The sequence below is a fragment of the Phasianus colchicus genome, chromosome 7, assembly GCF_987193195.1.
Source record: "Phasianus colchicus chromosome 7, bPhaCol1.hap1.1, whole genome shotgun sequence".
Classification (NCBI taxonomy): Eukaryota; Metazoa; Chordata; class Aves; order Galliformes; family Phasianidae; genus Phasianus; species Phasianus colchicus.
Window position 1 is genome coordinate 26,488,674 of NC_143442.1, and position 16,748 is coordinate 26,505,421.

Below are 16,748 nucleotides of genomic sequence, written 5' to 3' on the forward strand. Positions count from 1 at the left end.
AAGCTGTGTTAATGATAATAGGCTCTCTGATGGAATTTTCATGCTCTATAAACTCAAATGTGAAATGGAAAAAGGAGAGTATTTCTGAGGCAGCAGATATTTCTATGTGGACAAGATTTGGTGACAAGCAATGCAGTGGTCTTGACCCCACAGTTCTGCTGATCAAGAAAGCATGCAGAAAAGCTCAAATTAACAAAGAAAGGCCTGTTCTCTGAGAGCTGCAGACCTGAAGTGCTGGAACAACCTCTTCACTACACATATTCTTCTTTCTCTGTCTCTCTTTTTTTTTTTTCCCCTGTACTAATTAGAAACAAGTTTCTACTTGTTGTGATGTGTGAATTATTTTAATATTTCAGGCATCCCAGAATTTCTGGATAATTCTTTAGTAACAAGGTTTCTACTAGCTCAGAAAATCTCCCATTCTTTGTCATTTATACCTGTCTTGAGGCACGCAGTAGGGAACAACTGATAATATTTACTCTTCAAATGAACAACAGGCTTTGGGGGAGTAAAATAGACTTCCATTAAGATGCAGATACCCACAGTACAACCCACATCCCACCACCTGAGTGAGTGCCAAGAACAGGGAATAGATACTAGCTGTGGGAAATGACTGTGTCGGCAGAAACCAGATTGAGGCTTTTCCTCAAGGGTGACCTTTGAAATCAATCAGATTGTGAAAATGATAAACCTCCCAAAGCTTCCTCTTCATTTTGTGCTTGCTGTGCTTGTAGTGCTGCCTCAGTGTTGAAGTTTACTCTGGTTTCTTGTATGCAAGAGGAGAGTGAATATGTTTGGGTTATTGGAGAGTTGTTCAGCTGTGTGTTCAGGAGCCCATGTGCGTGCAGTGTTTTCTTCTTTCCATATAAGATTTTGGGAAGTATTTATTTGTGTCTTATTATGAGTTTTATTTGTGGTGTTATTAGCTAAAATCCTCAGTCAGTTACTGTGTATTTGTCAAGTGGAAATAACTGGCAGCAACATTATGATTGTACATTATGGTAGAATGGCATATTTGGTAGATCCCAGAGATGCTCCATTATTGGTACCAGATTCTGAATAGGGCATCATCCCAGTGTATCTGTATTTAGTATTCCCCAGAACCATGGTCAGGCCTCTGAATTCCCTTCTACTTAGAAATGTAGAAGCTATGTTAGTCTGAGACACCCAGAACTTTGGGAAAGGATTAGAAGTGACAGTTGTTCTGCCTTTTTCACTTGAGATAGCTCCATGACAGATTACTTAGCCCTTCCCATTTGAACATAAGATGTAGTTCAGGAAAGAGAAAGAAGTGATGGGAGCTGTGAGCTCTACAGGAATAAGATTCCAATACAGAAATTGGTTTCGTACGGGAGTTTTGGTATTAATCAGCAGTTTATTTCTCCAGAATACCCGTCACTGGGCCTGTTGTGATAAGCTGTGTCTTTAGGTGTCTGCAGTGTGACAGCGAAAGAGGCCTGAGGGTGCTGGTGTGTTGCCTTCCAGCATGGGAGTCAATTCTTTGAAAGGGTAGATAACAGCAGAATAAGGGGAAATGGTTTTAAGTTGAGGGACGGAAGCTTTAGGTTGGATGTCAGGGGGAAGTTCTTTACAGAGAGAGTGGTGAGGTGCTGGAACAGGCTGCCCAGAGAGGTTGTGAATGCCCCGTCCCTGAAGATGTTCAAAGCCAGGTTGGATGGGGCCCTGGGCAGCCTGGTCTAGTATTAAACGGGGAGGTTGGTGGCCCTGCATGTGGCAGGGGGGTTGGAGATTCATGATCCTTGAGGTCCCTTCCAACCCTGGCCATTCTGTGATTGATGGTGGGCATGAAGCACTGACAGCTGCTTCCTAGAGGATGAGTCCTAGGAGGTACTACAGCTTTTCACTCTCATGTAGCTGTTGATGGTGCCACTAGTGCTTGAGACTTCATTGAGGCTTGCAGTGTCAGTTAAAGTCTTTTAAACTCCATGGCTTTTAAATACTGTGATTTCTTGGTAATCTTAACTGCTACATAAGAAAGCACTAAACTTCTGGAAATATTTTAAAGTATGATTTGCCTGTGATTAAGGTTTCAGATACAAAGTGTGAATAACTCTTTCTAGTCTTTTCCAAGTGCATTGAATTTATATTTGAAAACAAAACAAACAAACAAACAAAAAAATTTATTTCACTCTTTTACTCACAAATTAATGAGAGGGTGAAAATGCTAACAGGGTCTAAGGAGGATCTTGTGGCTTTGTAAGGAAATAGATTCAGTTCTAGGAAGATGTGGGCTAAGAAAACAAATCTGGGTTCATCTCAGCATGATGTGGGCTTATCTATGGTATAAGGGGAAGCTGTTCTTTTCAAGTCTGGTAACAGTTCCTGCTCACTCTGAGTCATCTCCTCCAGTGGTGAAGGATAGTCTTTTTCTTTTTTTTTTTTTTCCCTTCTTTTGTTTTCTGCTGGTAGGAAGTTTAGCATAGTTTGGTAACCAGCACAGCTTTATTTAAACTTATCAGAAATGCGAAGTTGTTTTGCTCATCACTGGAATAGAAGAGGGAGATGAGGAACTTCAGAATCAGGTTATTGAGAAAAATGGATGGCAGTAATGGAAGAATTTGTATTGAGCTTAATGTTATATACCTGAACTTACAGTGCAGCTCCAGTTAGAGACTAGTATTTTGAAATGAAAGATTGCAACCTTAAAGATAATATTCCATGTCTTTCTCTAGTAGGTCAATTTGTAAAGGAAGGATAAAATGTGATCCTTTGCTTCTTACCTCTTTGTAAGCTATGAAGAAGGCCTTGGCCTAAAGGTGAACAAACCTTCAGTCTCTGGTATACTGCACATTTTAAATATATGATGCATGCGTATTTACATATAGATAATCTTGCTTCCATATATTTTATTGTTTTAATATAAAAAATACTGAAATTCAAGGCTTGTCTTTCTTGTTAACCTGCTTCATGGTGAAGCCAGTTCTTAGGCAGATGTTGTTAGGGACGCTAGAATTAAGCCCATGGACATTGCTTTTACTCAGAATAATATAACTCCAGAGAGGAAAAGAATTCTGAGTCAAATTGCAGAGGTAACAGCAACCAAATTTTCACGTGTTGCATTTATGTTAAATCAGTGGAGGCAACTGTTCTTTGGGGTTTCCAGCTGAAATCCTCAATCCCACTTTTTCCTCAGCAGTTCATGTTTTCCCACTGGTTAGATTCTGTCCTACCAGTCCTTCTGTTGTTCTTGAGTTTTTTGTGGAAGTCAAGAACTGAATGCGTAGTGGGAGGAAAAAAAAGACAAGGCAAGCCAAAAGTAGTAATTTTGTAAAAAGCCGTTCTGGTAGTTCTGTATACAGTGGAAGGAAAACCCCTCAAAACCACAAATTTTAAACTAAGAAGATTAAGCTGTTAAACTATATAGGCCAAAATATGAATCTGTATTTAGTTTAGGGGTTTGTCTGTGCAGCATAGCATGCTGTGTCTCCTTATTTTTTCTTTGGATTTGAGACCCATGAATTTTCAAATCTACTTGTAGTTGACTCAACACAAAAATGGTTGGCTACTGTATTTCTACAGTCTGAGCCAGATTTCTGTGCTCTCTGTAGTTGTGTTACTGTGAGTAGGCAGGATATTCAGATTTATACAAGGCCAAACAATGTCCGTAGGCTTAATTCTAAGCCTATTAGCCACCACAATGCCCTATTAGCAATGCTTTTTTATAACCTTTAAAATGTGTTTTATTAATTCAACTTCAGTGCCATGTTATTGTGCTTTTTTTCCTGCTCAGTGGGCTGCCTTGCCATGTGGAGTGCATAGGCGAGCAGTGAAGCTGGGTGAATTGAAGTAGTCTGGGGGCACTTACATCTTTTTAAAAACAGATACAAGTTTGCCCTAAAGAAGGAAAACATTTTCTGGATCTCTCTCTCTTCTCCATTTGAAAGTCCCATAGTACACAGTCCAAGAAAGGCTTCTGGAGGGGGAGGACTGAAAATAATCTCAGAGGTTGTCTGCACAGATGCCTTGTTCCTCAGCCTGAGGCACGTTTGTGGTGACTGTGTTATGCTGGCAGGAGGATATTAAGAAGGTTAGAAAGCAAACCTTTTGTGTGAAGTTCTAGCCTGTTTGTGTGTGCTCTGCCTCTTGTAGATCATGAGGTGGCTACACAGTTACTGAGTCCAGACTTTCGGGCTAGATGATCCAGGCATCATTTATAGCTGTTAAAGAGGCATACTGTGCAGAAGAGAAAAGCATCGACTGTTGAGTATTCTTGTGTTCATGTTTCTTAGTAATTGAGGCAAATACGTTAAAGTTCCAGTTTTCAGCCTGCAAGGCTGAGGTAGTAAACATTGCAGGTCCTCAGCAGCCTGTGTTGGCACTCTAGGAGACAATGAAACATACACAGGATCTGTGGTCTTGGTGGTAGAGAAGCAGCCAATATTTGTCTAGGGAGGCTGGAACTCAGTGGGAGGCAGCTGTTCTCCAAAATCAAGGGAAGAGTAATGGTTTTGAGATAGCAAAGCAAACTTCCATGCATGGGAACAGCTGAGGAGAGCTCTTTGACCAGGGAATTGCCTGAGTTGTGTTGCTCATGAATTTTGCAGGCATTCAGCAGACACTGGTCCCTGGCAGGAGGTGCAGCCTTTGCTCCCATGGAGCTGAGCAAGCTCAAGTGTTCCCAGGTTTGAGCTGGGAATAGTCTTGCTGTAAGAACGGAGGTGGCCCAAATGACAAAGATTTCATGCAGAAATGGAACGTTTGCTGTGTGTTGGGAGATGTGTGGAGATGATGTTAGTGAAGGAGTGGGTGCTGCAACCCTACAGGCACTGGGGCTATTGAATAATACTACTGAGAAAGTTGCACCGTCAAGATGGTGGAGGGCAAAGCTGAGCTTTGGGGGGACAGCATTATGAAATGCATCTGCTAAAAGCTGCTTATTGTCCTGGACACAATAGCTTTTCTGTCATGAGTTCTGATGATCAGAAAGACTTGGGTTTTTTTTTATGCTATGGAAGTGATGCTTAGAGGAGTGGTTCTATTTCTCAGGAAAAAAAAAATAAAATTGAGGTATTACTCCCCTTTATACGTGTATTACTTCTTGCTGTCTAAGGTAAGTACAGACTGATCTCCAAAATAGCAAAAGAGAAACATTGTGCTTGACTAAATGCTTTTCCTCAATGGAGATAACAGTTTTAAAAAGCACATAGGAAAGGATTTAAAAAAAAAAAACTGGTAATATTTTGTACCTCTTTTTGTTCATTACCCTCCTGTATATTCATAGTGTTCATAATCTATTACATAATTTATAAAAAGGCTTTTTGCTTCTTTTTTTCCCCGTTTCCTTACCAATTATTGACTGTTTTTCAAACAGAATAGGGGGTTGGAAAATTAAATAAAGACTTCCAAAAAAAACATGCTTCAGAAACATTTATTTAATTTGTGAGTTCATTCTGTTCTCTCTCCCCCTACCTCCCTCCACTTTTTTTTTTCAAGAAGATCTGTATTAATTTAGTTTAGTAACTTAGTGCCTATATTAAATTAATCTAATAAAAGTCAGAGTCCTCACATAACATTTCCCAAATGTGAAGCAGCATCTATTACATGAGGCACAATCTTTATACAGTAAAATGTGAATCTGATATGTAAAATTACAAAGCTGTTTGGTATACGTTATTTAAGTCAAATACTTGAGTACAGTGAAGCTGGAGGAAAGAAATGAGCAACGGTATCATTCAAAACATTAAAAACTCAAACCAAGCTTCACATATCAAAGCAGTTTGTATTTGTGAAAGTATTCTAAAGTCCAGCAGTTAAACCTTGAAACACGAGCTCTTTCTGTTGTCAGTTACTCATACCCATGTTTCTATAAACATTTCGATATATAATCATGAGAGTATATAATCTATATTAAAATCTGCATATTGCTATAGATCTGCAAGTCAGAAAGGCTAGATGAGTGTATTTAAATTGACCAACCCATTGCATTGTTGTGCCACAAAATTTCATTCAGTAAGCCCCCTTTTTTTGTACACGTGGTTTATGACTGTTTTAAAAACAGCAATAGAAAACATCTCCATGCAAGTGGCCTTGTGCTGCCAGAGCTTTAGGTGGCTCAGCCGTGCCTTTCCCTTGGGTGAAGGTCATCCTTTTGTGCAGATCCCTAAAGTTACGTGAGCTGGGATGGGGTGTGGGTGTTCCTGCTGATTTGTGTATGTGTACATCACAGTGTAATCACATAGTTTTTCCTGTTCTCTCACTAAAATATTTATTACTGTCTGAAATGAGGAGAAGGGGCTTTCTTTTGTATTGGCATAAACATAGGATTATGCTCACTGTGTGCTTTCAATCACTAAATCACCGATACGTCAATTGACATAACGCAGTCTACCTCACAGGGATGTTGCAAGGCTTAATTAATTAATGTTTTTAGAGCGCTTCAGGACTCTGTGATAAAAGGCGCTTTAGAAGTGCAGAGGAGGATTATGCTGATTATTTTTCCCATCTATTACCCCAATATGTCACTGATTGAAATTCAATAGAAGAATGTGGGCACCCCTATAATGGCAGGGAAAGGCAGAATTTTTAAAAATTATCATAAGAACTTGGAAAGGCAACTCAGTAATACAGTTATGTAATACAAAAATTAGCGTGGTCTTTTTTTTTTTTTAATTGCTCCTGTTGCTTTTTCCTCTCCTTTCTGCTTGAAAATTCATTCCCTTTGCTGGATTAACAATAATAAGTACAAATTATGCCTTTATTGTTGTTACAGTTTGATGATATATTACAGCCAGAACGCAGGTTAGAAACACAGGCTGAGTTATTATGTACTGCAGGGTAGTGATTTCCTGCAAACTGATTTATGGGTAAATAATTTGATGTACTTATTACACGGGACAGGCAGTTTTAAGTTTCTGTAACAAAGCACAGCTGAACAAAGGAAAATCACTTGCTACAGTATAGGGACAAGACAAATCTAAAGAGAAACAGATCTAATCAGTGTCAAACCCCTTGTCTTGCAGGGAACCCTGTCAGCAGTGGTTGGTAGGTAAACAGGACAGGGATCTTATTGAGTGTTTCATTGAGGTCTTTTGTTTGGAGCTGTAAATTAATCAGAAGTGTTTGGATATTAATTCCAAGCTATAGTTTCTTCTGAGTTCTAGTTGTTTTTTATAAGAGCTCTGTTGAAAACTAGGAAGTTTAACTAAGACTATTTAACTGAACCTGTGGAATGGCAACAGATGATGGTTGTGTTCTTCACCCAGCCTTGTGTTTGCAGTCAAATGCTTTCAGGTTGTGATCCTGTAACACAGTAAATTGAACTTTGGAATAGCCATAGCAACATGGGACATAGCTTGGGTCTGGTATAACACTGCTGAGTCAAATTTTCTCAAAACATTTTGAAGTGGTAAATTTAGCCCAGGAGACCATATACCGGCTTGGGCACTGCCCATTCCCTCAGCCGTTTGGAAGAGTGCTGCTTCAAGGTCAGTGAACATGGACTGGAGTGTCAGAAAAGAGCTTTGTAGCACACAGTTTACAATCTGAGTGTGCCTATCAGTCTACAAAGAGATTGACAGGCACATCCCATATGAGTCTCAGCAGGTTACATTTGCTTATGCTTTAGTAAATTTTTTTGGTGTTGTGCATTAGGAGTTCAAATGGTTTGTCAGCTTATCTTTGACAAGTGCTTTTCTTAATCATGCTTGGTAAAGAATTGCTGTTCTCTGCAATCCCGTTTTTCAGCATTAGCCAAAGAACACAAAATTTCTTCTTTTTCACTCTCTGTACATACTTGGGCAAGGTTCGTTTATGATTCATTTTGTAGCTGTCTCCAGAAAACTGTTGAGGCAGTGGTGGTGATGCTGATATAAAATGTCCAGTTGTTGTGGATGAATTTGACAAGTGGGCTCGCAGAAGTGTGCCACCAGTCTGTTTTGGCACGGCTGCGGGGAAAGGGAGTTGCACAAATTTAACATTAGACTGCTCTGCCTTAATTTTATGTCTGCATTTTGATAAAACAAATGAGTTTGTCTTCAGTGTCTGGTGAACACGTTGCTGAGGTTTAAGCTTAATGAAAGACCTATCTTTGGCAGGACATGCCATTAAAGAACTACTAGCCAACATGAGTAGAAAATCTCTTCTAAAATATGATCTGACAAAAAATTCATTTGAGAAAGCTGTTTGGTTTGTTTTTTGTCTTCATTTGGCTAGCTGACCTGGGCAATGGTCAGCCACTTCTAGGGGGTTTTTGAGAGCTGTTTTCATGTATAACCATTTCTTTACCATGTAATCTTTGAAATCTGTTGAACTTTCCTTCCAAAGAACTTGTTATGAGATGGGAATCCCAAGGGATCGTTGATACAAGAAAGCGAATGAGACTCATTAAGAAAAGAGTTTTGTGGATTCCTGAAGGATGTGCTTTCAAATTTCCTAAGCAAGCCGATCTGCTTCTGGAGCAGTAGGCTATTCACTGAAACAGACAGTGACCTTGGCTCATTTTTGTCCTCACTCCAGAATCTCAGCTCATGGTAGAGTAAAGCTCGATTTCACTTCTTGAAGTGATTACATTAAAGCTCTGAGCTGTGCTGTATGGATTCAATGAGCAGAGCCATAAAAAAGTGCTTGTAGAATGTACGCCTTGCTGCTGGCTGTTCTCATCTGTGGGTTGCTGCTGCATTAGCAGTCCAGCAGTCCTGGATGAGAAGGGACCTTCTTAGAGGGAAAGCTTTGGCCCACAGGTTTTAAATTCAGAGACATGACTTTTAGCTTGCTGAGGATGAGTTTGCTCAACAAACTGGCATCATCTTCCCAAATCTGGCCCAGGAATTCCCTTAAATACAGTGTTGGAGCAATGAAATAAACCACCTGTAAAGTCTGCTGAGGAGCTGGATGGAAACCATGGCTTCTGGCTATCATTTGGACCAGCTTAATGTGTTCTGGAAAAAAAATAATTCACACGTCGTATCACACCGGCTGAAAAAATAGCGTACATCAGCAGCGCTGTAACGTAAAGGACTTGCAGCAGGTGTTAACATGCAGAGGCATGGAGCATTCTGGTAACACCTGTGTTTGTCTAAATGCAGCCAAAACAATTTCCTCCCCAGTTGCAGAGGAGGATTAAAAAAAAAAAAAAGAAAAAAGAAAAAAGAAAAAAAGAAAAAAAGCCTACCTGACTTCCAGTAGTAGCAGACATTTGCTGTGAAGCAATTTGCACAGTATTTTCCGTGATGCACTGTGGGTGTGCTTTTTTGTGTGTGTGGTTTTTTTGTCTTCCTTTTCCTTGAACTTTTCAGTTTGGGGACACCTTTGATAACTTCAGTGCTCCCCTACTGTCTCTTTGTCTCTCACCAGCACTGCCAGGGCCGAGCAGTTGCAGATGGAATGCTCTCTGAGTGCTTTCCTTAATTGAATGAAAAATAAATATTACCAATTTGGATGTGACTTATGGGGCGCATATGATGCTTATTTTTTCAATTACATGAAAACTTGGCATGGTTAAACATAGGAAGCCAAGTGTTCTGTGAAGCTGGTATAGATTTCTGGGTTTTTAGGTGATTTTGCTTTAAATTATTGTATAGCAGAAGGGGATGAAGGAAGTCAGCTGCTAAACTGTGTTTTCCCAGCATGTATTTCACTTGGTGGACCCTTGATGCTCATTTTATGACTAGTATACACCGTACTATATGCATTTCTTGTTGCCACCAGAGATAACATTAAGTAAACTATCCCCTTAAGAAAAACAGCTTTTCTTGGCAAGTGGAGTATGACTCAAGGAGCCAGCACTGGAGACATACGGTGCTGTGAATGAGTGCTGTGTGTTACTCTACTGGATTGGAGTCCAGGCACTATTTATACTACAGCATATTCAGCACCAGATTGTTAAATCTTAATACTGAAACAGTGCATCATTTAAATGTTTTTGTTCTGTTTATGTCCCATTTTCAAGCATTAGATATCAAGCAATACTAGCTAACTTTTTGTTGCATTTGGACAAGATCTCTGGGTGCCAAAAGTTTTCTAATCTGTTCTTGAAGCATTAGCCTGCCTGTACCAGCATGTTACATTGAAACTTTGTACCAATGAAGATAAATCATGTCTCTTCTAGCTTCTCTCAAGACCTGGTGATGGAATACCTTGCAAATCACTGTATCAGTGGTAAATGCAAACAATCGTGTGCTGTAGAAAAGGAGTTATTCTCTAATTGTTTTCTCCTTTATGTCTACGAAAGAGGAAAAAAACTACTCCATATGAGGTATTTAAAGGCCTCAGGAATGTGGTGTCCTCTTGTGTCTGTGCAAGAAAATTTGTATCACTGTTTTGGATGTGCTATTTATTTTACAGTTGTGTTTTAATGATGAGTATAAAAGGCCTTTGCCATTTATTTTAGTTGGATTAATTCCAGAGCTGGTAAAGAACCAGTAGGAAGTAAGGTGAGGAGTGTTGTTTCTTGGCTTCATAGCATCCTTCGATAGAATAAATAGGCAGACCTCAGCCGTTGGGGGGAAATGGGAGAAAAGGTGATGGGCATCTTGTGGGGCTGAGCTAAAAAAAGTTATGTGGGCAGAGCAGTTGGGCAATGGCAACATGGTAAAAGAGAGAATAAAAGTAATAGTTGTGATGTGTTATACAGTACAGATCAAGGCTGAGCTGCAATGTTTTCATGTAAGGTGTCATTGTGGCTTTTTTTTTTTTATTTGTTTGCCTTCTTCCTGGCAGTAATTCCTGGATATTAGTCATTGTTTTTGGTGTGGGCAGGCCCACGGCAGTTGTCTAAACAGAAATAATACCTCTACACCAAATGGTTTACCATTGAAGTTTATAGTCTTTGTGACAAGCACATCCAGAGAGGTGATGGTCCCTATTAAAGAATGAACAGAAGTAGAAACAGGACTTACAACATCTCCACTGCCCCCATGCTATTTTGGATCTGTAGTCAGCAGCTTATAGTTGTTGTTGTTTTTTTTTTTTGCTAAGAAATGCAGCTATCTGTATAGTGTGACTGGCAGCTGGGAGTGAATTCCTACTTCATGGATTTCCAGTGCTATCTATCTGCACTGGGAGTAACACCATTATTAGATCTTAACTGTGCTGAAAGCCCACATGTAGGTATTTTCCTGTTCAAGTCAAAACCAATGCATTTATTTGCTGAAAGGTTTTGGAGGCTACGAAGTGTGGACTGTAGAGTATTTGAAGTTTCTTCTAACTTAGAAAGGCAGTCTTTAGTGAGACGATGAAAGATGTGAAGTGGGGAAGCATTCTGTGCTTCCTTGAAGCAATTTAAGAGCCAGGAACATGTCAGCAACTCTCCACTAAGAATTTGAAGTCTGTTCGTTCTGTTTCCCATGGTTTGCTTAAGGATTCAGTACAAAACTTTTTTTTTTTTTTTTTTAGAACAACTGCAATAAGCCTCAAGGCACATACTGAATCTCCTAAACAAACAAGCTTATCAAAAGGTTTAGTAAACAGGCAGTAAATTGCAAAGTATGAATATTTTGTTTTCTTTCAGGAATAATCAAGCTTGGGAGGTGGAATCCCCTCCCTCTCAGTTATGTGACCGATGCACCAGATGCAACAGTAGCTGACATGCTACAAGATGTCTATCATGTTGTGACACTGAAAATCCAATTACAAAGGTAGGTGTTTCTAAACATCTGTCCTTTTCTATTCTCTGAGCTGTTTTGTCAATTACAGCATTACTATAGAGATCAGCACATCCTGTCTTCATTAATTTCTAGTCTTTTGATGACAGGGTGGGAAAAATGAAGAGAAGGGTAGGTAATCTGACAGCTATTTGGTGCATGTTCTGATTTTGTTTGTTGTTTTCTGAAGTAGTGATAGGGTAACAGGGAGAGGAAGGGCAGAAACTCACCTAAGAGTTCCACAATCCCTGATTTGATGGGTTCTCAAGGCCTTACTGAGCACAAAAAATAAACACCCTGCCTTTTTCCAGGGATTGCATTGTGAGACTCAAGTCTTCTACTGCCAGTTGCTGAGACAGGAGAGGAGAGGAGCTTGCTGGCATTCCTTTGTTTTCCAGTTGTCTACCCAGTGGAAAAGCAAGAAGATGAGGATCTGTTACTGCAGATCCATTTGGCCTTTGAAAAACATTTTCCTTTTCTGAATGCTAGTTCTGACTAGCAAAGCAAAACTTCCTAATTCTTTTACCCTTACTTGCTCTCATTTTCCCCGCTTCTACATTTTTTTTTCCATTTTTCTCTATTGCATTCAAAAGAGTTTTTAAACAGCAATTGGTGCCTGTGAAAGCAGTTGTGGCAAGGGGTGCATTGCACTCTGTAGACATGGTAAGCCTGCATTGCACAGTCATTTGTAGCTTTATGGACAGGATACATCAGAGGAAAGAGGCAAAGATGACAGACACACTGTGTCTGGAATAATTTATGCAAAGCTCATCAGAGCTCATACTGAACAAAATAAGGGTCCATTGATGGTGTATACATACCTACCAACTGTTCAGTTTACTTTGAAATTTGGAAGTAGTTAGCTCTTCACTAAAGTTAAGTTCCTAAATGCCAGCATTTCCTTCTTGTTATCTCTAATGTTGGTTGAGGTTTCCGGTTCCCCTTACTGATCTTTCCTTGGTTTTATGTACTGTTACCATCTCTTTGGCATAGTTGTGAAAGCATCTGGAGTCTATGCTTATTATAAAAGGAGAACAGTAACTCACCTCTCCAGAAGTATGAGCTCCCAGGATTTCATCTAGCCTATTGTTCTGTTAGTGTTACCAGTGAGTATCAACCCAAGATCAAGGTCTCGCTTTTTATCTTCAAAGTGCCTGAAGGCCTGGATGCAGTGTAAATAGAAGATAGTCCATGACTTTGAGATAAAGATGGTCATTGACTACTTAAACACCTCAAGCACAGCTGAACTTTCAACTCTTAGGGTAAAGCCTGCCAGTGTAGGTGGAAAGCAGAACTAACTCAGTGTCTGATTGGAGAGTGTGCACTAAGTCTCAAGGCATGAATGGCAATGATGACTCTCCCCAGCTTTCTGATGTGCTTTTTAGGTCTCTCCCCATGTATGTAGACACAGCCCATGAGCTTGTTAAACTAGAGGAGGCACAAATCACATGAAGACAAAAGCTTTACTACATGTGCAATTCTTGTAAAATGAAAGTGGAATGAACATGTGACAGATGTTGGGCATATGGTTTAGTGTGTTTTTGAAAGGCTCTCAGATACTTCAGCAACGAGGGCAGTCTAAGAACCTGTATTCAATGAAATTCATTTTTCAGACGTGCTGCTCAAAGCCTTGTTTCCACACAGCAAGGACCCTTACTGTTCACTGATTTTGCTAGTGACATTGTGGCATGTATGTTTATTTTTCTATCCCAGCAGGAATATCTTTGTTTGAAGAGCATGGCTTTATCCAGTCAATTCTGTGGCTTGGTCTACAAAGAATTCTTTAGCTCTCTACCAGGCCCCAGAGGAAATGGTTATGCAAAATGTATATCATAGTAGAATTAGCTGCTTTTCCTGCCATGTACTGTCATAATTTTGGTTGACCTATACATCTTCTGGGAGCTGGGTGTGATGGGGAGGGGAGAGAGGAGCGAAACACCTTGATGGACTGGCTTAGCAAGAAAGTCTTATTTCTGCTCACTGCTTAAAGGTCTGTGGCTCTTGTACACAAAGTATAAGTATCTGTGAAGGTGATGTTTCTTTCTATTTTCTGTTTTGACAGTTGTTCCAAGTTGGAAGACTTGCCAGCAGAGCAGTGGAACCATGCCACAGTTCGCAATGCCTTAAAGGAACTGCTCAAAGAGATGAATCAGAGCACATTAGCCAAAGAATGCCCTCTTTCACAGGTTAGTATTTTTAGTGGGCTTAGGGAAAGCCAGATTCCCAAGATCCAATATTCAGTAAAGGGTTTAAGCTAAGCAATTCCTTAAGTATTGAATCACTTTCTTCTTTTCTTTAGAAAGGAAAAATTCCAATTAATGTGAAATAGAGTGTTTTTTATACCATATTTTATTAGTGGGTCATCAGGTGGAAATTGAATGAATTGTTGTTTTTTTTTTTAATTCTGCAGTTCAGAGAGTCTTCATCTAGACCTTTATCTGAACATTTTGCAATAGGAATGATGATTATCAAATGCAAAATTTGAGTGGCTTCTTTCCACTAGCAGAGGCCTGCCTCCACAACGTAATACATGAGTAGATCTCACTAACCTCTAACTATGATAAAAAGTATATATACTTAACAATTTTGCCCAAATTTCTAGAGAACAGTAATAAGAAACATATATAATTATCTTTTAAGAAGCACAATAATTCATTGTCTCATTCTCCATGACTGCTTTATAAATAGCAGTACTGTCATGTCTAAAATGTAGGTTCCTACAGACACTGTGAGCAATATTTGTATTTCAGATTGTCATAACAAGAGATTTGAAAAATATTTGTGGCTGAGACCTTCTTGTCTCTCTCAAAAAAAAAAACACACAGAAAAGCACTTCAGCACCCAGACAAGCAACATTGCTAGGAACAAAAAGTGCATTGCCCTCTAAAAACTTCATTAAACTCTTATTTGTCTATTGCATCTTTAAAAAGTCAGAAGTCCGTAATTCTTGCTGCTAAAAACTCAAGTGCATTTGCTAGCCCTTATCTGATTTTTTTTTCTCCTGTGGCTGTCTCTCTTGCAGCACACGGTATGCTCATCCCGCAATTCATGATCCAAAGCCTCTGTGAACCAAGAGAATTCTTTCTGTGTGTAACCAGCACAAATTTACCTCACTGTGTCGTGATTACAACTCTAGGAAAAGCACAGGGTTACAGAAGTGAGATACAGAGCAGAATTTGAATCTTTGCAATTGGTAGGAATTGCTTTACAACAGAAAATGTTCCTTATCTTCCTTAGTTGTGTTGGCACTGCAGAACTAGAAGGAATGAGAAGGCTGCAAGGAAAAGCTGTGTAACTTGTCTTTCTTACTAAAGGAGTCGCAGTGACTCTAGATATGCACAGAGCTTAAGTGTGTTGAATACGGAAGTATTTTTCTTTCACACAGTTTAAGTGTAATTTCTTTAAATAGAATTACCAGTGGAATATGGTCAGCTAATGATGATTGCAGCATATGGTTGTCTCTGGCCAGTCTTCAATATGCAGTATAACTAAACCATGCATCATTTTATATGCAGAATTCATTTGTTGTCTAGGTCTTCTTCCTCCCGCTTTAGTTTCAAAGCCTGCCAGGTGGAAATGCTGCAGTAGGCTTATTCTCTCCATAACCTCAGTCTGAAAAATATTAATAAGACTACTGATGGCAGGACTGTAGCAGTAAGAATCTTTGCCCCAGTAGTTATTTAGTGGTCAAAGCTAAATGGAGAAAGAAAATTGAACTTGTTTACTTTTAAGCGTAGCTGTTATTGGCCCTGAGTAGTGGCTGACCTCTGAACTGGGACTGCAAGAATGCAACATTTATTATTATTATTGCCATAGCATTTCAATCTCTTTTGTTTTGGCTCACAAAATACAAAAGATACAATGGAAGGTTGTGTAGGAGCTGTCTATTGCTATCATCTGAATATGCCTGTAATACAATTCCTTCTCCCAAATCAGTTTTAAAAAAATATCGTGCCAAATGTGAAATGTCATTACAACCCCCTTGTGGTTAATATATTATTGACAGCAGCAAATTGCAGAGTGGTCTCTTAGGAGTCGAACTGCAGAGTAAATGCTGCTGTTTTTAATGTGTTCAACAGTGCCTCAAGTATAGAAGTGGAGAGGGGCAATGCGGGGAGCTCTCTCTCCCACCCGCGATGGTGCTCCATCTCTGGTTCTTGCTGCATGAGCTCTCTCTGCAGCCCAGATGGGGATTTTGATTGCCACTAATGGGAAATGTAATCATTCACTTTGATTTAAAATTGTTCTGTTTTTTTTTTTTGTTTGTTTGTTTGTTTTTTTGTTTTTTTCTGCAAGGTGTATTATGTGGCTGCAGCTTAGCTACCCTTAGCATAAGGCTGCTGTTCAAACAAATAAATCCCAGTTAACCAAGCTCGGAGGAAGGAGGGTAGGTAGGGGGGAGTGTGTGTGCCAGAAGGAAATCCAATTACTTCAGCATTTTCATCTTTGCATAGAGACTTCTGTCTTTCCTGTATATTGTATAACTCATTTCAAAACTGACCACGTGTTTTATCTTCTTACTGGATGAAGATTTCTTGGCATGTGAGCATGTCCCATGTTTTTCTCCTTGAACTTACTGCACCAAATTTTTTTTATGGGAATATTTCTCAGGTTTTAGTCCAGTAAATTTTCATTTCACTTGGCCGTCATTGCCACGCACACCCCAAACACATCATATGACTTCTTCATATAATCTATTCCTTCCTTAAGGATTTTCCCAGGAAGGATACTCATGCTTTAGAAACTTGCAATTACTCTATGTTTTTTGTTGTTGTTGTTTGTTTGTTTCTTTTTGGGTTTTTTTACTACTCTTTTCTGAATAGATATTCCCTTTCTGCAAACTCATCAAGGTTCCTGACAGAAACAGTCAGGAAACTGTTTCCTTCTAACTTTATAGTGATTAAGGTATTTTTCTCTGTAGTTTGAAAGTTCCACTGCTCTACTGTCAAGTGGCTGAACAGAATCTGTCCTGGGATGTTCTGCCAATTGTTGATATACTATTTAAGTTTCCTATTTAGCTTAAGCTTTGCTTTCTCAAATAAAGGTTAATAGGTTCAGATATTCCATGATATTTAATAGTCCTTCAATTTCTGTAATGTTGGTTTATGATAGAGCTAGAGGATTTGCAGAAGAAAAGCAGAAAAGAGA

The 16,748-nt window shown here is 39.3% G+C and overlaps 1 protein-coding gene across 6 annotated transcripts in view; it reads left to right on the forward strand.

The window, feature by feature from the left end:
* SATB2 (SATB homeobox 2) overlaps window positions 1–16,748 on the forward strand; it is a 211,723-nt gene that overhangs the window by 131,563 nt on the left and 63,412 nt on the right. For all 6 annotated transcript variants that reach the window (XM_090144256.1, XM_090144257.1, XM_031601176.2 and 3 more), the window contains 2 exons: window positions 11,468–11,594; window positions 13,663–13,786. In XM_090144256.1, coding sequence (XP_090000382.1) covers window positions 11,468–11,594; window positions 13,663–13,786 — 251 coding nt within the window. The remainder of the gene's footprint in view (window positions 1–11,467; window positions 11,595–13,662; window positions 13,787–16,748) is intronic.